The sequence below is a fragment of the Carya illinoinensis genome, chromosome 9 (genome assembly GCF_018687715.1).
Source record: "Carya illinoinensis cultivar Pawnee chromosome 9, C.illinoinensisPawnee_v1, whole genome shotgun sequence".
Taxonomy (NCBI): domain Eukaryota; kingdom Viridiplantae; phylum Streptophyta; class Magnoliopsida; order Fagales; family Juglandaceae; genus Carya; species Carya illinoinensis.
In genome coordinates, this window is record NC_056760.1 from 3,345,777 (window position 1) to 3,365,205 (window position 19,429).

General features: G+C 35.6%; 4 protein-coding genes across 4 annotated transcripts; all 4 read right to left on the reverse strand.

The window, feature by feature from the left end:
• Positions 1 to 792: 792 nt before the first annotated feature.
• Positions 793 to 2,861, reverse strand: LOC122277478 (3,9-dihydroxypterocarpan 6A-monooxygenase-like). The gene is made up of 2 exons (XM_043087458.1): positions 1,843 to 2,861; positions 793 to 1,679 (listed from the first exon to the last, which is right to left on the reverse strand). The coding sequence occupies exons 1-2, from the start codon at positions 2,767 to 2,769 to the stop codon at positions 1,050 to 1,052; spliced, it is 1,557 nt and encodes a 518-aa protein (XP_042943392.1). The 5' UTR covers positions 2,770 to 2,861; the 3' UTR covers positions 793 to 1,049.
• Positions 2,862 to 5,251: 2,390 nt separating this feature from the next.
• On the reverse strand, positions 5,252 to 7,900 carry LOC122277738 (3,9-dihydroxypterocarpan 6A-monooxygenase-like). Its single transcript, XM_043087837.1, has 2 exons — positions 6,873 to 7,900; positions 5,252 to 6,053 (listed from the first exon to the last, which is right to left on the reverse strand). The coding sequence occupies exons 1-2, from the start codon at positions 7,788 to 7,790 to the stop codon at positions 5,427 to 5,429; spliced, it is 1,545 nt and encodes a 514-aa protein (XP_042943771.1). The 5' UTR covers positions 7,791 to 7,900; the 3' UTR covers positions 5,252 to 5,426.
• A 2,569-nt stretch (positions 7,901 to 10,469) lies between these two features.
• Positions 10,470 to 12,532, reverse strand: LOC122275092 (3,9-dihydroxypterocarpan 6A-monooxygenase-like). The gene is made up of 2 exons (XM_043084040.1): positions 11,561 to 12,532; positions 10,470 to 11,200 (listed from the first exon to the last, which is right to left on the reverse strand). Exons 1-2 carry the CDS (start codon positions 12,491 to 12,493, stop codon positions 10,571 to 10,573), a joined length of 1,563 nt encoding a protein of 520 aa, XP_042939974.1. The 5' UTR covers positions 12,494 to 12,532; the 3' UTR covers positions 10,470 to 10,570.
• A 3,785-nt stretch (positions 12,533 to 16,317) lies between these two features.
• LOC122277335 (3,9-dihydroxypterocarpan 6A-monooxygenase) lies at positions 16,318 to 18,331 on the reverse strand. The gene is made up of 2 exons (XM_043087293.1): positions 17,313 to 18,331; positions 16,318 to 17,168 (listed from the first exon to the last, which is right to left on the reverse strand). The coding sequence occupies exons 1-2, from the start codon at positions 18,267 to 18,269 to the stop codon at positions 16,548 to 16,550; spliced, it is 1,578 nt and encodes a 525-aa protein (XP_042943227.1). The 5' UTR covers positions 18,270 to 18,331; the 3' UTR covers positions 16,318 to 16,547.
• Positions 18,332 to 19,429: the final 1,098 nt, after the last annotated feature.

A 19,429-nucleotide genomic window follows, 5' to 3' on the forward strand; every position in this document is an offset into this window, starting at 1 on the left:
ACTAAGAAAATAGAACTACCTTGATAGACAAAGTGGGTAGATGGAGAAATGAGAGAATGAGAGGGAGAATGAATAGGAAGCCGATGCCTCCGACGACGACAAAAATCAGATCTAGAGGCTTTTTACAAGAGAGACAGCTAGATTTGCTTCTCTTGTAAATGAATCCAAATAAGATAACATGTTAGGAGATCATAATCTAATTAATTAAATGCCCCATATATATATAAGTCCCTGTGTTGATTTGTTGTCTTAATTATAAGCTATATCTATCTAGCTAGATTCTATTAATTATTCAACTAGATCGATCTCTAATCTTCAATTGTTTACAATCCCACCTAACTAGCACGTACACCATATTGCAGTTGTACAATTGTAACGTTAATTAGATGAAATAGACACGTTATACGTACAGATCATCATTTTTTATTTTTATGCCGTTGGTTCAATTAGAAAATCTCTAATTTATAAAAATCAAGGAATTAATGCATGCATTAAGTACTAGATCTATATATATGATCATCTGTGCTAACTGCTAATAATCAGTAGGTTTTTCAATTATTTAATCGGGAATTTTAAAACGCGCGCATGATATCCAAAAAATTTCACACAAACGTACACTTAGTTATCCTACTTGGATACTAATATAAATATAAGTCCATATATATTCTTCTCAATCGGAGTATTTAATTAAAATACTGAATATTGGCAATCATATCGCATATATATATATATATATATAAAGGTCTCATGTTCTGCGTGGCGCATGATCTGATCATCTACCAAACATTAAAATTGAGAATCAAAATGATCGATCTATAGCATATATCCTTATTATACAGTACCCTAGATCAACTAGCTGTTTAATTATACACGTACAGTACGTAGAACACGCATTAAATTAAAGACTAATTGAGGATCGACCATGATGAATTTCTTGCATACGTACATACTTCTCGCCACAATTGCACAAACCAAGCTAGCTAGATAGCTACTAAGATCCATATAATTAATATTAATTATGGTAAATTTCAGTACGGTTTCTGGCCTCCTTAAAATGGATCGAATCGAGTAATTGGATAACACGCGAGGGGAAGTGCCATAGCTCCGGAAAACCCAGACCCAACTTCTATATCAACCTTATCCCCACCTTTGACTTTCCAATCAAAGCATTGGGTCAAGGCTCCGACTGCCACGTAGGACACTAGTAATGCATGTGTCCCTCCGATGCATCCTCTCCTTCCACCCCCAAACGGCAGGTAATGAAAATCCTGACTCTTCATTTCGATCTGACGTTGCCCAATCTCGTCATTGGAGTCGACCAAAAATCTCTCCGGCATAAACTCCAGCGGGTCATTCCAATGCTCTGGGTCCCGCATGATGGCATAGGCATTGATCAGAATTTTGGAATTTGCCTTTACATCGAACCCAGTAATCTTGCAGTCCTTGGTACATTCTCTGTGGATGATTGGTGTTGGAGAACGCAGCCTTAGTCCCTCCTTCACGACGGCTTGCAAGAAAGGGAGGTTTGGGACGTCCGATTCGCTGACTAGCCTGTTGGAACCCACAACCCTATCAATCTCCTCTCTAAGCTTTTTGAATTGTTGGGGATGGTTGATGAGCTCCGCCATGGCCCACTGTATGGCTGCTGACGAAGTATCAATAGTTGAGAAAAACAGTTCCTGCCAAACATGGGGTCCTTTATTATAGGAGATTGAAGAACCAAATATAGATAGCAGCAAGCAAATAATTAACTAAAACCTACCGATAAACCTGACGCCAATGCATAAATTAGAGTATACGTATAAAATTTATTTGACACGATGTTATGAACAGTGTACTTACTAGGAAGAAGAACTTGATCTGGTTTTTTGTTAGCTTCACTTCGGCATTTGTGTCTTTATAAGTCTCCAACACAATACTCATCAGATCTGCCTCTTCATTTCCATCTTGGGCATCAACCATGTCATCTTCGTAGAACTCTATGATCTGATCGAATAAATGATCATACCGCCACATTGCCTCCACAAGATTTTTCCCATATCCAAAGATGTCGAATTTCTTTAGAGGACCTATAGCCTCGTAAGCACCTAATTTCGTTCCAAGCTCCATAATTTCCACGACTAACCTCCTGATTTCCTTTGCTCCCATGACGTTGTCAGAACATGTCTTACTTAAAGCCATACTGCACAGTAAATTATTTGTCAAGGTCGTTAATTCCACGGCTAAATCGCATGCCTCTCCTTCCTTAGAGCTCTTCAGCACCGATTTCAACAGTTTTTGAATCTCTAGCTCCCGAATACGGCTGAAACGAGCGAGCTGAGGGCCTGCGAATAGCTTGGTGATGCATAGCTTTTTCATGAAACGCCAATAGGTGCCATAAGGGCCAGTAATAAAACCAATACCACTATATATGTTATACTCGGCAGGACCAAATTCAAACCTGGATGCAAAATCACCATCATGGGTTCTCAAGATTTCTTTTGCAACAGTGGCACTGGAAGCAATAACAAAAGTTGTCGCACCAATACGTAGCTGCATAAGGGGGCCATAGCGTCGAGCTAAGTCTTGGAATGACTGCGGTAATTTAGAGCTTAGTAGATGAAGGTGGCCAATAATCGGTAGAGCTAGTGGGCTTGGTGGGCAACGAAGTGTGTCCCGGGAGCTGGTGCATGTTTTGATCAAGAAACGCACCACGACAACTGAAACAATCCAGATGAAAAACAGGAAGGAGTACTCCCAAAGATTCGCAATACCAGTAGAACTGGCCATGTGTCTTGATGGAGTAAATGAGAAGAAACTGCTTTATTATCTGGTTTAGGGATATTGCGAGGCCGGCATGACTCTTCCAACTAGCTAGCATTAATTTATAGGGTGGAAAAATGAGGCCTGTATATATATGACGATTAGTAGAAACTGTACGTACTACGTATTCGTATATAGTTGGTAATTAATAATTAGTTCCGTACTTTTAACTTGTGATTGAAATGTTATATATCTTGATGTCTTGAAATTTTTTAATTTTTCCCTTTTAACAAAGCCAGAGAATGGAGTCATGTTCTAGCACATATATGGCTAAACCCTCATGGATTACATGGCATGCATGGATAACGTAAGGTTATAAATTAATATATATATATATATATATATATATATATATTATGTCTCTACGATATATATATCCTACATCACCAAAAATATAACAATACATTAATATATTCCACCTATTTTTCCAATTAATTAGTACAATTAGGCGCGCATGCAGAAAAAATTATTCGTGAAGTCTTCCATGATGAAAAATTAAAGGACTTATTTAATTAATTTGTCGACTTTTATGTTGCATGCTTAGGTATATAGACAATGACACCACGGTAACATTGACAATCCATGAAAAACAAATCGCATGCATTATTCACGATCAAATGACTTTGCATGTACTAATAATCATCATGCATTATGACTGATCATCATGTGAACTTGACGTACGCGTACATGCAAAACATACCTCAACATATATAATAATAACATGATCAATATATAATCACAGCAATTGTACAGCTATTAGTGATTATAATATACATCGTTTTGGAGAAAATTATAGGCTAAAAAACTATTAAAAAAAAAAAAAAAAACTTCAAAGAGGGAACGTTCATGATCAAATGGTATAGACATAATGATATATGTCGTGTTATAATTAAGTTCTTTTTATGTAAAATAAATGTGACATGATAAACATACGTTTCCACTCTTTTTATGCATGATGCATGATGTCGGAAATTTATAATTTTGTTTTTATATATAATTCTCTTTATAGATCTAGTTTTTCCCTTTGTTTTGAACTTCTTCTAATTATTATACTAGTTTATTATAATATTTTGAAATCACGATAGATAAGGTATATGTGGTTGATTAATGTTTTCAAACAAAGAGATGTCTGACGAAAATTAAGGAAAAAGAAAAGAAAAGAATAGGTGTCTAATACATCAATTGGACTTTAAAAAAGTACAATTCGTTAAAAAACTTTTGGACTTTTCGTAGGTCGTGATGTTGAATTTCTACGCGTAAAATGATCTTTTATATATTGCATGACGATGATATTCATTATTAATAGTGTACGTTATTATTGTTGCCTGGCCAGCTTATATATTGATGAGATGATAATGATCTCGATAGGTGAGACGAAGCCAGAAGCCATTCGCGCGCAGTGGTCCATGCGCGCAGAGTACTGTTGAATGAACATCAAATATATATAATTACAAGCTGATGCTGATCATGATCAGCTCATGCATGCAATATCTTAATTATCACTAGCTATCTTCTTCTTCGTAATAATTTCTAATTTCTTCGATCGGATTTTAAATTTTTAACCCTATATTTTATTCATTTTATCATTCATCCCATGCTAATTATCAGCATTGCATGCGTCCCAACCGTTACAAATAAATTGCTCTCTATTCAGGCTATCGATCTTATGAATAAAAGCGATCCAAAGTACTATCCCACGCCCTTGCATGCATGTTAGCTGTTGATATTATATGCAGCCTGGTCAGCAAATCTTTAATTTCCTCATGAATATTCAACTTGAACTAGGGTAATTAATTAATAAGGAGTAGGTTATATAGAAGAGATAACTGAATCCTCAATAGTCGTATTAATCTCATATATTCCCCACTAAATAATATAGCGATCGATGCTAATGATCTCTCTCTCTCTCTCTCTCTCTCTCTCTCTCTCTCTCTCTCTCTCTCTCTCTCTCTCTCTCTCTCTCTCTCTCTCTCTCTCTCTCTCTCTCTCTCTCTCAATTTATTAGTATTTGATGTCCTACGAAAAATGTAACAGCATTATAATTAATATTAAAAACTTGATACAGATCGATCGACAACGTCGGTATAATTATATGGTGAGCAGTATTACAGTCTATATCTATATAATTAAGTACTCCGGGCAGCTGCATTACGGTATTAATAGAGCAACTCGACTCAACAACAATATTACGGACATATAACACAAGTACTTCCAGCATTACAGTCTCCAGCAACAGCATTAGATCGATGATCAATATATAACTTCTTGAGCAGCAAGTTATATATGTCTGCAATATTTACATATATATTAGAGACGTAATCACTTGATGATCGAGTAATTTTAGCAACGAAGGCCAGTAATTATATTAATTGCAAAAACAAAAGAGCAAAATATATATATATATAGTACAAATTAAGCAGCACACATAGATATTGAAGTTGAAGCACTGTAATTAGCAACACGCTCATTAATTTGGAAGTGCTAGCTAGGAACCACTACTTATTTTACAGGCCAGCCACACGAAAGTACTTGAAGAACATTATTTTACATTGACACTTCAAGATCATTTTAATTGCATCAATTAGATCAAAATACAACAAGCTTTCAATCCATCCCAGGAATATTTAACCCTTAAATGGATCAAAATGTGTGATGGGATAACACATAAGAGAGTGTGCCACTGCTCCTGCGTATCCCGTCACCACTTTTATATCAACCTTCTCTGCATCTTGAAGTTTCCAGTCAAAACATCGGATCAGGGATCCAATTGTTGCATGCAGCACTATTGACGCGTGAGGCTGACCGATGCATGCTCTTCTTCCACTACCAAATGGTAGGAAATTAAAATCCTGGCCCTTGTTTCCCAGCTCAAAATTGTCGGCGGAATTCATTAAGAACCTCTCCGGTAAGAACTTGTCTGGTTCGTGCCAGGTTTTTGGGTCCCTCATGATTGTATAGGTATTGATCAAGATCTTGGTTCCCTGCTTTACATCATATCCACCGAGCTTGCAATCTTGATTGCATTGCCTTCGAAGTAACGCTCCGGGAGGGTGTATTCTTAGGGTTTCCTTAACGACTGCTTGGAGGTAGGGGAGGTTTGGAATGTCTGACTCTTTGACTAGCCTGCTGGATCCCACAACGGATTCAATCTCCAGCCTAAGCTTCTTGAACACTTCTGGATGGTTGATAAGCTCTGCCATGACCCATTGAACGGCTGCTGATGTAGTGTCAACGCCCGCCAAAAATAGCTCCTGTTAGATCATGTATTCATAAAGGATTAATTACCGCATGCAACGTCCATGCCTTCTTCGAAATCATGATCAGCACCACAAACTGAGAAAAAATTGCAATACACAAAATCATTGAAGAAATTAAATCCTTATTGCTGAAGTGATTATTAATGATTGGATACTTACTTCATTAACACGAACAAAAGTTTTCACAAATTGGATAGATAAGTGACAAGTGATCTCTCTTAGATCCCAATACAAAAAGTACTAAACCAAATTAATTAGACCGAGTATATATACATGGAGACAATTAATCTGATCATTACTTGATGATCGTATGTAGTGAGGGGAAAAAGTGTGATTCATATAGATAATGAGCTTCCTAGCTGTTATCTTGATTTTTGGAGTTAGATATTAATTATATAATCATGATCAATCTAAAACGTTAGATAATATCTAATAAATAAACAATTATCTCTATTGTATGACTCATATATTATTGTTTTTGGAAAAATACCGTTGCAAGCATAATTGTGTATTAATCTGTGCATCAATTTGATATGATTGGTCAAAAAATAGATTTTATTAAAAACAGTATTATTTTAAATTTTAAGTATGAATGAATCAGTATTGGTACGCAGATTAGTACGCGACTTTGCTTGTATGTAGCAAAACTTATTGTTTTTAGGGTAACTTTGGATAAGTACTTGTGATGAAGTGATCATCTAGAGGTATTAGAAGCTAATTCAACAAAATCTAGCTCATTGAAACTGAGACTAACTCATATATACTCTCAACATATATATAATGCTGTACGCTTAGTATTTAATAATTACTTACTAAGAAGAAAAATCTGATCTGTTCTTTCGTCAGCTTCAGCTCTGCATTTGGGTCTCTATACGTCTCCAGCAATATGTCCATCACATCTTTCTCGCCTTCTCGAGTACCATCCTTCATCTCCATTGTTCCGTAGTCCTTCATGATCTGCTCCAAAACCCTATCAAAAGCCCAAAGTGCGTCTCTAAGCTTCTTCCCATTTCCAGAGATGTCAAATCTACTTAATGGGCCAAAAATTTCCAAAAAACCTAACTTGGCACCACTCCCCATTATGGCTCTAACCAAGTTCTTAATCTCCATAGGTAGGTTAGGATTTTCCGACCATTTCTTTCCCAAGGCCATTCTGCAAATCATATTGTTCGTCAAGGTCGACAGCTCCATGCTCAAATCGCTCGCTTCTGCCTTGCTAGCTCTATTTATGAGCGATTTCAAGAGCTTCAACGTCTCCTGCTCTCGGATATGGATGAAACGATCGATCTGTGGGCCTGCAAACAACTTTGTCACGCAAAGCTTCTTCATGAACCGCCAGTAGGTGCCATAAGGACAGTTTATAAAACTTAGATCTTTGTATATCAAGTTCTGTCCGCCGCCAAATTGGTACTTGGAGGCGAAATCAACATCATGGGTCTTCAATATTTCTTTAGCCAGGGACGCGTCCGAAGCAACAAGGAAATTAGTGTCTCCGATCCTTATTTGCATCAGAGGGCCATATCGCTTGGCTAGAGTTTCAAAGGATTTTGGTAGTTTGGAACTCAGTAGATGAAGGTGGCCGATGAAGGGTAGAGCAGGTGGGCTTGGTGGGTGCCGAATATTGGAGCGAAAGTTGGATAATGTTCTTACGAAAGAACTCCATATAAGAGTAGCAACTATCCAGAAAAAGAAGAGGTAGCAGTAGTTGATGAAATCAAGAGCAGTGGCCATCGATTTCTGCTTAATTTAGCTAATGGAATTAGAAACAAGTAGATCAATATTCTTGGTGGGTTTAAGAAGGCTGTGTAAACAGATGGAGCTTTTAACGGGTATATATAATAGCTAGCTATCGTTTGAATATTTTTGCGACATCATGTAATTAATTCGTTCCTACGGCCTCTTCATATCATGGAATTCTGCATAATCTACGTAGCAGCTTGCAAAATAAGGACATACGTGGTTGGTGGATTCTTAGCAGTATTTTATAAATATAAGTTGTAATAATTGTACGATCAAATGTGTGGCAGTAAATGTCAAACAATATTCAGCATCATTCATATCTAATTTCCTGTCCTTTTTTTTCAACTTAATTTTTTGGATCTTTTTCGCTTGAAAATTTTATTATATATATATCATATATGTCTTTATAGTCAATTAATTAGATAAGTACCCATGCCAGCATCTCAGTATTCGTGACCCCTCCAAGAAATAGAAAATGTAAAATGGTGAGCGAGCGTGCTTCAAATTGTGGCATGATCTCTATGTCATCTGGAGGGCTATGCAATATGCCGTTGTTTCATGTTTGGGCCAACTTAATGGGCCGATACCCAGTCATAACGAGACCCAGAATGTGCTCGGCCGCCTGCTGATCCTTTCCCACAATTCTACTTTGTTGGGGTTCGGCCTCCAGCCACACGTGTAGTGATGACATGGGCTAGCATGTTACATCGGAAACCAAATAAAGAGCTCCTATATAAGCTATATGAAGATTTTTATTATTATTTTATACTAAAATTACGTATTAATTTATATATTAATATTAATTTTTTTATATTTAAAATTTAAATTAATATTATTTTTAATAGAATCTATTTTTTAAATTTAATATATATGTTAGTATGTAATTATATTTATAACTAAATTTTTTATTTATAAAAAGATATAACCTAATTTCAAGGACAGTTTTATTATAGAAGGAGCTTATCGGGGAAAAGGCAGGAATAAGACGTTCGCCTTCTCATTTTACGTTGTGATGTAATAAGGAGAATGATAAGTAATATTTTATAATAATAAATTATTTTATTTTTAATTCGGTAGCTAAAGTATATTATTTTTATTATTTTTATAGTAATATTTGATTTGTAATATTTAGTTTTTAAATTAAATTATATCTAATAAACATTATGTAGTGTGGAGAAATTATAATAATTGTACTCTTATAATAAGAAGATTGCAAATCGTTGCTAATTGAGAAAACATTTTTTGCAATGACCATATGCCGTTAGTAATATATATGAGAAATAATATTCTAATTAGGCCTTTACACCACACACTATTCATATGGTATAATTAAATTTGTCAATATTAGAATATTAAAATTTCTTTTGATCCAAATCAAATCGTGTCGTGTGAATAGTATGCAGTGTTGAGTACTGTGGAGTTTGGTCCACACCGCTTGAGCGGAAGTATTGGCCGCTCGAGCGAATTCAGGCAGAGTTGAACGCTCGATGTTAGTTCGACAGTGAGCTCGAGCAGGAAGCTTTGGCTCTTCCTGCTCGAGCGGGGGCATTGGCCGCTCGAGCGAAGTTAGGTAGAGTTGAACGCTCGATGTTAGTTCGACAGTGAGCTCGAGCAGGATGCGGAAGGGAAGTTCGATCGACGCGCGCGCGCTCGACACGTTACTTGAGCGAACATGCATTTTGTAGGGTTTCCGCCGTGTAACTATATATATGATGTTTTAAACCATATGGCCGTACGATTACTGTATGAGTGAACACTGTGGACGTACAGTATTGAGATCCATCTTGTAGTGTGATACTCCTCAATAATAAAATCCTCTGCAGCTCCTGTAGATGTAGGCAATTTGCTGAACTACGTACATCTTATGTCGCGTGTGATTGCGTGTGTGTTTTTCTCATTCGATATTATTTTTTAATTCATTGTCATCTTTTTTCACAACATGCAGTGTAAAGATTTTAAAATAGAATTATTTAATATGCATTTATTATTTGTAATGAATTGTGAATTGTTGCTAATTGAGGAGTTATTTTTTTCAACGAAAAGATGATTCGACGTTGGTAATATATTTTCTTTTTGCAACACATATATCCACTGCAATGATTATCTTGCAAGGAAAATATTTCGTCGCAATTGTAATTATTTGCATAGAGACATCAGACATGGATGACCATTGAAAAATAGCTTATTATTAGCATGAAAAGAATATTTTTATTGCAAAAAAGTCATTTTCTATTGTAGTGAACACATCTAATAAAGTGTTTGTGTGATTTAATTTAATTTAATTTGCAAGGAAAAATTTAAAATTTGAGTCTTACAAATAAAATATTATCATTTAAATGGTTTGCTAATTTATAGATTAGCATGAAAAAATAAAATTGTCTAAATTTAAATCGTATCTGTCTAATTTTTTTTTCTTCTATTTTCAATTTTGTAAGCTGAGAATCATCTCCTATATATACATACATAAATATATTAATTACGATGAAAGAAAAAGATTGAAGATGATACTTTTTATCATATAAATAACCAATGAGAGGCGTCGGTCATGATATATACGAAATTCAGCGCAAGCACATGATCAACAAGCTTATATTAAACTTACAGAAAACCACAAGTTGTTATTACTGCCTTATATAAAATAGCCTTAATCGCTACATCAAACACGCTAAAAAAACTAGGGTACTACGTACATATAAATATGTCACTGACACGTACATGATGATAACTCGCAGATAATAATAAGCCGCATTTCAAGCAAAGATCATGGTTTTCTAAAATGGATCAAAACGAGCGATTGGGTAACAGACAAGAGGAAGTGGCATGGCTCCAGAAAATCCTGACCCTACGTTTATATCAATCTTCTCTCCACCTTTGACTTTCCAATCAAAGCATTGGGTCAATGCTCCGAGTGTCACATGCGTTACCAGTAGAGCATGTGTTCCACCAATGCATCCCCTCCTTCCACCCCCGAATGGAAGGTAATGAAAATCCCGACCCTTTATTTCCATTCGATGTCGACCAAGCTTATCATTCGAGTTGATCAAAAATCTCTCAGGTAAAAACTCATCTGGGTCCTTCCATTGCTCCGGGTCCCTCATGATAGCATAGATATTAATCAGCACTTTAGACTTGGCCTTTACATGAAATCCATTGATCGTGCAATCTTTCGTGCATTCTCTATGGATGAGGGGTACTGGAGAATGTAGTCTTAGAGTTTCCTTCACAACGGCTTGCAAGTAAGGAAGATTTGGGACGTCTGATTCTTTGACTAGCCTGTTGGCCCCGACAACCGTGTTAATCTCCTCTCTGAGCCTCTTGAATGGCTGGGGATGGTTGATGAGCTCCGCCATGGCCCATTGTATGGCCGCTGTTAAAGTATCAATGCTTGCCATGAATATTTCCTGCCACAGTGGTTGATATAGTCTTAAACAATGTGCATTAGTCTCTCTCGATGAGATTAAAAACTTAGTATCAACTTGTGTGGAAGGATTAAATTACTCGAAAAATCAATCTTCAAGAAATAAGAAAACTTTATAGTCGACTAAATCGCTTGGAAACTACATAATTATATATGTTTAGAGGCTAAGTTGACCTAGCTAGCTAGCTACCAATTAGACACTTAATTCAACCAGTCTACGCAATACCTTTCCCATATCAGGTAACCTCTGCAAATGTACTTTTAGGGAAAAAAGCACAAAAAAAAAAAGAACTTGATTTGGTGTGTGTATATATATAATGTAATATTTGACTTGAGAACTCACCATGAAGAAAAACTTGATCTGATTCCTTGTTAGCTTCACTTCTGCATTTGTGTCTTTATAAATCTCCAACACGATGCTCATCAGATCTGCATCGTCTTTCCCTTGGCCATCAACAATTTCGTCTTCGTATTCCCTTATGATCTGCTCGAATAACTGATCGTACCGCCACATTGCCTCCACAAGCTTTTTCCCATTTCCAAAGAGATCAAATTTCTTCAAAGGACCAAGTGCTTCATTGACTCCTAATTTTGCTCCAAGCTGCATAATTTCCACGATCAACTTCCTGACTTCCTTAGCTCCCTCGGCATTTTCCGAACATCTCTTGCTTAAAGCCATTCTGCATAGCAAATTATTTGTCAAGGTCGTTAACTCCATAGCTAAATCGCACGCCTCTCCTTCTCTAGAGCTCTTGAACAGCGATTTCAAGAGATTCTGAATCTCTTGTTCTCGAATATGGTTGAAACGATCTAGCTGAGGGCCTGCCAATAACTTGGTCATGCACAGCTTTTTCATGAACAGCCAATAGGTGTTATTAGGGCATGTAACAAAGCCATCCCCACTATAGATATTGTACTCCGTAGGACCAAATTCAAACCTAGAGGCAAAATCGATATCGTAGGTTTTAAGGATTTCTTTTGCAACAGTAGCACTTGAAGCGATAACGAAAGTTGTTGAAGTACCAATTCGTATCTGCATGAGAGGGCCATAGCGTCGAGCTAAGTTTTGGAATGACTCTGGTAATTTAAATCTTAGTAGATGAAGGTGGCCAATTATGGGGAGAGCTCGTGGGCTGGGTGGGTTCCGAGTTTTGGCTCTAGAGTTGATGCATATGTTGATCAAGAAACGCACAACGAGATTTGAAACAATCCAGATGAAGAAGAGGAAGGCGCATTCAGAAAGATTAGGATGCGCAGTACTAGGAGTACTGGCCATGATGAGTTTGATACACCAAATGGTAAGAGATAGCCAACTATTGCTTTTTCCTGGAGCTTAGTCCGCGGGAAAGATCATATGACACTTACAACTGGCATTTATAGCATGTGCATGATGAGAAATACCATGCATATAAATTGATATCATGACGCACGAAAATTGCACGTAATCCTACTTGTAATTTCAACCCCTTCCATTGAGATAGAAATTATATATATATATCACGAAAAGATATATATATATATATATATATATAGATATCCTCGAGTCGTCCTTGCATCTTGTCCAAATTTAAGGGTCTATCTCGAAATAGTTTATGCAATATTTATTGCTTATTTATACATACTCATGACAATAATAGTATTAAAAGAACTTGATGATCTAGGGACCTTCCATAGAAGCTATAAATTAACGAGTATTAATATTCATGAATTTGATCATATACCTATATTTCTGGATTATGATAGATGTATTTTCGAAATATACGCGCGAGATGTTACTTATGATCTTAGTAACAGATCATGTTATATGATTTAAGTTTATATATAAATATATATATATATATATATATATATATATATAATATACTGTAAGGAATGTAATACTTGTGATGTTATCCGAATTACCATTGAATTTTTTTTTTTTTTAATACAAGAATTACCATTGAATTAATTATACGATTCTCTTCTTTATATCAAGATTCACAATCGTTAATTTGCACACGTAATTGCTTGGGACACGAGTTTGATTTATATATATAATACCAGATAGCATTGACTTGAAAGACAGCTCCCTAGGACAACAGGTTGCGGGTCAAACTTCATTATTGGAAAGAGAGTCCACCGATAATTGATGGAAATTAATTATATATTTATTAAATCAAGCACTAGTACTTATATTATAAAAAAATATAAAATAAAACTCGGTAACATTAATTAATTAAGCTAGTAAATTTAGACCTTCGCGAGCGTACTGGAAGGACCGATCGATAAAGTTGGCCGCCGGGGTGGTGACTGACGGAGCATTAACTTTGTGTACCAAATCAATTAGTAATTGACTTGCAGATTAGCAATTTGAGCCTACGTACGTACAGAGCGGTGAAGTATAGTTCTTGATCCTGAATCCATGTTTTGGGTGTCAATAAATTAATTTACTCAATACATGTTTTGTTTTAAAAATAAACAACAAAATTGAGATTATAAAAGTAAAAACAATAACAAAAAGAACTTCGGGTACAAGAATCAGTAAAAGATATCTGCCACGACGTGACTGTAGGAGCTTTGAGGGACATGCATGCAAGCAGCCTCCGTGAAGAGTGCTCGTGAATTGCTTGCCCCGACAGCTCTTCACGTCCCAACGTGAAGTAACACGTGCAGCATGTGTCATTCTGTGTATTTCGACGGGGGTAATGGTTCAAGAGAGGAGCCAAGAATATAAACAAATTTCATAAAACTTAATTAGCATAGTGGTTTAATATTTATAAATATTAAATGTTATGATTGATGCACATACCCTGATCTATAGTTAGAGGCTGAAAATCTCACTACAAGATAAACAAAATTTTATAACCAAAAGAAAGTACGTTTTCGTCGGAAATAATTACTTTTGTTGAAAAATTTTAATTATAAAAATATATTTTTCTTGTAGTGTATTGTCAAAGAGAAATGATATTTGCAGTCGTAATTGTGCAAGCGGCGTGCAGTCGCTTTGAAAAAAATAAATTAATATGGGACCCACATGGAAAAAAAAAACTAACTTTCTAATCGTGAACCTCACTCTTTTTCAAAGCAATTGCACGGTGTTTGCAATTCTACGACTGTATGTAACATTGCTGATTGTCAAAACTGACCAAAACCACCTTCGTATATGTAATAACCGTTAATATAATTATCTAGTCCATTTTATTTCACCAACTTATATAATGTTTTTTAATATAAATGCGATTATTGGCTCATAATTAATATATACATAGATGTCGTTTTGATAGTGAATTGAGATGAGATAAATTGAGATGAAAGTTAAAAGTTAAATAAATTAAATGTTGTTAGAATATTATTTTTAAATATTATTATCGTTTTGAGATTTAAAAAAATTGAATTCTTTATTATATTTTATGAAAAATTAAAAAAAAAATTAATGATGACATGAAATAGGTGTATCTATATTAGTTAAAGTAGGGGTGTGAAACCGAATCTAGACATTCGGGCATAACCGGATCTGGATCCAGATTCTTAAAACTGGGCAGATAACCTTCTGGATTAATTCGGAAATAATCCTTCGATATCTAGATTTTTTTGGATATCCAGATTGTAACTGGATTTATTAGTAATTTTTTTTTTGAGAAAAAAAAAACAATTTAAAACTTTAAAAAATATTTTAAAAAAATTATGATATCATGTTTAAATTGCCCAAATTTAAGAAAAAAAAATTAAACAATTTTTAAAAGTTTTTAAAAAAATATAAAATAAAGTACAAAATAAATAATAATGCAAATTAAAATAAATAATATTATTATTACATCAAAAATTCACAATGCAAAATATTAATTTAAAAAAATAAAAAAAAATAATATATCATAACTAATTGAACTAATCAATCTATTACTCTTCACATCTTAAATCTGAAATTGGGAAGATGTCATTGGATAGCCCGGAATATGGAAGTAGTGAATATGGAGCCACAAGCGAATATGGGCTCAACCCACCTCCACGAGCAGTCGTGATGATGACTCTCAGGAGTTGGAAACGAAAGGTAGCCCGAAGTAAGGTCCTTGAGCAAATAAATCAGTTCTACCTTTCCAAAATATGGCTCAAAACGATGAAATTGAATGGGTAAGAGAAGTTGAGAGGATTCGCCGATTCTGGACTCGAGAGACTTGAGAGACAAGTGAGAGGATTCAAGAGAGTAGAAGCCAGAAGAAACGAAATAGAATGGGTAAGGTTTTATTTAAAAACAAAATAAAACAAAAAACAAAAAATCTGGATTTATCTCACCCGTCCGGATGCATCCGAATTCCAGGTTTAAGATCTGGCCAGAAAAAAATCTGGCCCGATTCTATACTCCTAAGTTAAAGGTACTTAATTAACTGATAAATTTACACAAAGATCGAGGACATAAATGAGACGAGGATATTAGGATGAGGTTCCTCATTAATTGTGACATTTTATATTCGAATAATGCTACTTTGTAATTGCTTTATATTCGCAGACTTATTTTCTCTGACATAATTGATTTGTAACCTGCATGAAGGCCTTGAAGACTGAATATAAATATTAAACATGTTAATTAGTACGGCCGCCCATAAGCTCCCAGCTAGCTAGCTTCTTTCATAATTAATAGACAACCCTTATTATCATGCGGCACTGCATCTGGATTTCTTCGGTGGATTACAGCTAGCTTGCATTCATATACGTACTAGCTAGGTTTATCATCAGTTTACTCTATCATATTTATATTTCATAAGTTGCCAGCCTTGACGTTGACGTATCTATATATTTAATTAAATGGATTTCAAAACAGATTATAACTTAGGATCGTTCAATGCACCCGATCGAGGGTATAATTATTTATTATTTCTGAAATGATTTAACAATATTATATACAGTCTTGATTGAGTGTTCAAGTTCCACGCTTTTATTAAAAAATAATTTTTTATATAAATACTAAATTTATCTAAAAATCATTCCAGTTGAGAAACAAGTGTGTGGGTTTCATGGGTTTTGTCATTGGGGTCTAAATAATAGATCACTTGTAACTCGACAAAGTGAAAAATATTCTGTATATATTGAGATAGATCAAGAAGATCTAATCTACAAGCAAACGTATATACTAATTAAGGACATATATCATAACAATTTCCATCTTAATGTACGGCCTGCATTCAACACAAAATAGTACAAGTAACACACGATATAAATCGATGATCACTAATTTTAAAAGCACGCACGACGCAATATCAAACTCAAACCAAGCATGAATTGACTAAGGTAATTAGGTAATAAAACACAATAAGCTCCATTAATCCAAGTACGTACGCTAACTAATGCGCGCGTTATTAGACCGTAATAGGGTAACAAACAAGTGGCGTTGCCATTTCAGCAGCAAAACCTGACCCCTGCGTTAAATCGACTTTCTCGCGGCCATCTTTCAGTTTCCAATCAAAGCGTTGGACTAAGGCTGCGATCGCCGGGTGCATCATCAACATAGCAAGCGATGCACCAGGGCATCCTCTTCTTCCGCTACCAAATGGAAGGTAACGGAAATTCTGTCCCTTATATTCCATCTGGTGCTCACCGATTCTCTCGCCCGAGCTTTCCAAAAACCTCTCCGGTATGAACTCATCGGGATCCTTCCAGGAAACTGGGTCCCGCATGATAGCGTAGACGTTGACGAGCACCCGAGTTTTGGCCTTAACAATGGAGCCGTTAACCTGGCAATCTTCAGCACATTCCCTGATGATTAAAGGTGCTGAAGGGTGAAGTCTTAGGGTTTCCTTGATGACTGCTCGTAGATAAGGGAGATTTGGCATGTCTGACTCTTTGACTAGCTTGTTGGGCCCCACCACGGAATTGATCTCCTCCCTAAGCTTCTTGAATGCCTTTGGATTGTTCATGAGCTCTCCCATGGCCCATTGCATGGCTGCTGATGAAGTATCGGTGCCAGCCATGAAAAGATCCTATGCATATTAATGGAAACATGAATTTAGATTTTGGTCAAAAGGAATCTTAGCATAATTAAGTTATATTATTACACACACACACACACACATATATATATATATATATAGAATTAATACGCGAGTAAACATATGCAAACTCACAAGTAAGAAAGATTTGACGTCCTTTCTGGTTATCTTCACTTCAGCAGTTGCGTCTCTATACGTCTCCAACAAGATATCCAGCAAATCTTTCTTTTGGTCACTGGCTCCATCACCACCGTCTATCACCTTTAATTCATGTTCCTTTATGATCCGCTCAACCAGCACATCAAACCGTTGCAAAGCCGTCACGAGCTTTTTCCCATTCCCAGAGAAATCAAGCATCTTCAGAGGACCCAAGACGTCCCCAACACTAAGCTTCCCTGCCAGCTGCAAACACAGCTTTACTAACTCGTGTATTTCCTCAGCCTCATTACAACTCCCCGAGCATCGCGCGCTCATTGCCATTCTGCATGCAATGTTATTTGTTAATATCGTTAGCTGGCGAGACAAATCGCACGGATTCCCATCTCTTGTACTCTCTGTTACCCTTTCCACAAGCTTCTCAATCTCTTCCTCGCGGATATCAATGGTGCTATCCATCTGTGGAACGGCAAGAAGCCTAGTCATGCAAAGCTTCTTCATGAACCTCCAGTAGTCGCCATACTGTGCCATGACAAATCGTGAGCCTCTATAGATGAAGTATTCGGACGATCCGAATTCAGGCCTGGATGAGAAAGTAACATCATGGGTTTTGAAGATTTCTTTGGCAAGAACGGCGTCGGAAACTACGACGCACGTTGAGGCCCCCATACGGATTTGCATGAGGGGGCCGTATTGGCGAGCAAGGGTTTGGAAGGATTTGGGTAAGACTGAGCCGATCAAGTGGAGATGGCCAATGATGGGTAGTGCCGGTGGGCTCGGAGGGGTTTGGATGGCCGGACGAGGTTTCAACCATGATTTGATGAAAAAGTGCACGAGTAAAAGAGTGATGAAAGAAATGAAAGATAGGTAATACAACATGTGATCACCAGCACAAGTGGCCATCGTATAATTCATGTTTTGTACTTCTATTTGCATGAATTGGAGAACTATGTGCTTCTCTAATGAAGTAGTGCGCCCCGTAAGACATCAACTTATAGGCTGCTAAATGCCTCTTTCTTCGACTCTGCTTTAAATAAATAATTAGTTAAGGAACTTATCAACACAGTACTACTTACAATAGAATTTAGAAAAGGATTAAAAAAAAAAAAGAAAAAAAAAAGATAACTCAAGACACAAATACCATTTCATACTAGTTGATCCACTGGTAGGTTTACAAATAATTAACAATGTATTTGACGCGTCAATGAATAGACTACCACGTACTAGACTTACAAATAGGTTTAGCACATGTTTGGGTATTGAGATAAGATAAAAATTTTATTAATAATAAAATGAAATTAAGATTTTTTATTGAATTCTAAAAAATGAGAGAGAGAAAAATGAACAAAAATATTATAAAGTTAAAAAATTTGTTTGAATATGATTTTTTAATATTTTTTATATTTTAAAAAATTGTACTTTTTTATGTTTTATTTATAAATTTGAAAAAATTATAATAATTAAATTAAAAAAGTCACAAAAAAATTTGAAATGAACTGCACAAACATGACGGCCTTAATCGTGTTTTCATAGACGTACGTCATGCATGTTTATTATAAAAAGTGTTTCCAAGATGCAAATTTTATTGGTGGGTTTATCATTATTGGACTGTTGAAGTAAAGGACAAGTTTACATAGGATCATGATCATCCTATACATATGCATACAAATGAATACGTACGCTGTTTTTGGGCTAATATTCATACAAATAAACCCCAAATTTGAATGCCCGGCACCATGCATATTATATAGGAATGTGAATTAATTATATATATATGGAAAGATGTTATATATGACTGTCTTTTGCATGCATGGACAAGACAGTGATGTAGCATGGAAAGATGTTATATGCCCGCGACTTTATTTATATATAGTAAAATTTTATTCATAAGAAAAAGTCTAGTTACAAGCTTACTTATGTATTAATATATACACCAATTTATTGTGATTATCAAAAAATAGATTTTATTGAAAACAATATTAATTTAAATTTTAAATATAAAAGAATCAGTATTGATATGCAGATTAGTACGTGACTTTACTTGTATATAGTAAAATTCTATTCATAAAAAAAGGTCTAGTTACAAACACACTTGT

What these genes read in the sequence shown, in the direction of transcription:
- LOC122277335 (XM_043087293.1), bottom strand. Translation starts at nt 18,269, where the DNA reads ATGCAAATAGAAGTACAAAACATGAATTATACGATGGCCACTTGTGCT. An exon ending in ACGTCAAATCTTTCTTACTT is followed by an intron (nt 17,169 to 17,312) that starts GTGAGTTTGCAT and finishes TAATATGCATAG; the next exon opens with GATCTTTTCATGGCTGGCAC.
- LOC122277478 (XM_043087458.1), bottom strand. Translation starts at nt 2,769, where the DNA reads ATGGCCAGTTCTACTGGTATTGCGAATCTTTGGGAGTACTCCTTCCTG. An exon ending in AGATCAAGTTCTTCTTCCTA is followed by an intron (nt 1,680 to 1,842) that starts GTAAGTACACTG and finishes CATGTTTGGCAG; the next exon opens with GAACTGTTTTTCTCAACTAT.
- LOC122275092 (XM_043084040.1), bottom strand. Translation starts at nt 12,493, where the DNA reads ATGGCCAGTACTCCTAGTACTGCGCATCCTAATCTTTCTGAATGCGCC. An exon ending in AGATCAAGTTTTTCTTCATG is followed by an intron (nt 11,201 to 11,560) that starts GTGAGTTCTCAA and finishes CCACTGTGGCAG; the next exon opens with GAAATATTCATGGCAAGCAT.
- LOC122277738 (XM_043087837.1), bottom strand. Translation starts at nt 7,790, where the DNA reads ATGGCCACTGCTCTTGATTTCATCAACTACTGCTACCTCTTCTTTTTC. An exon ending in AGATCAGATTTTTCTTCTTA is followed by an intron (nt 6,054 to 6,872) that starts GTAAGTAATTAT and finishes ATGATCTAACAG; the next exon opens with GAGCTATTTTTGGCGGGCGT.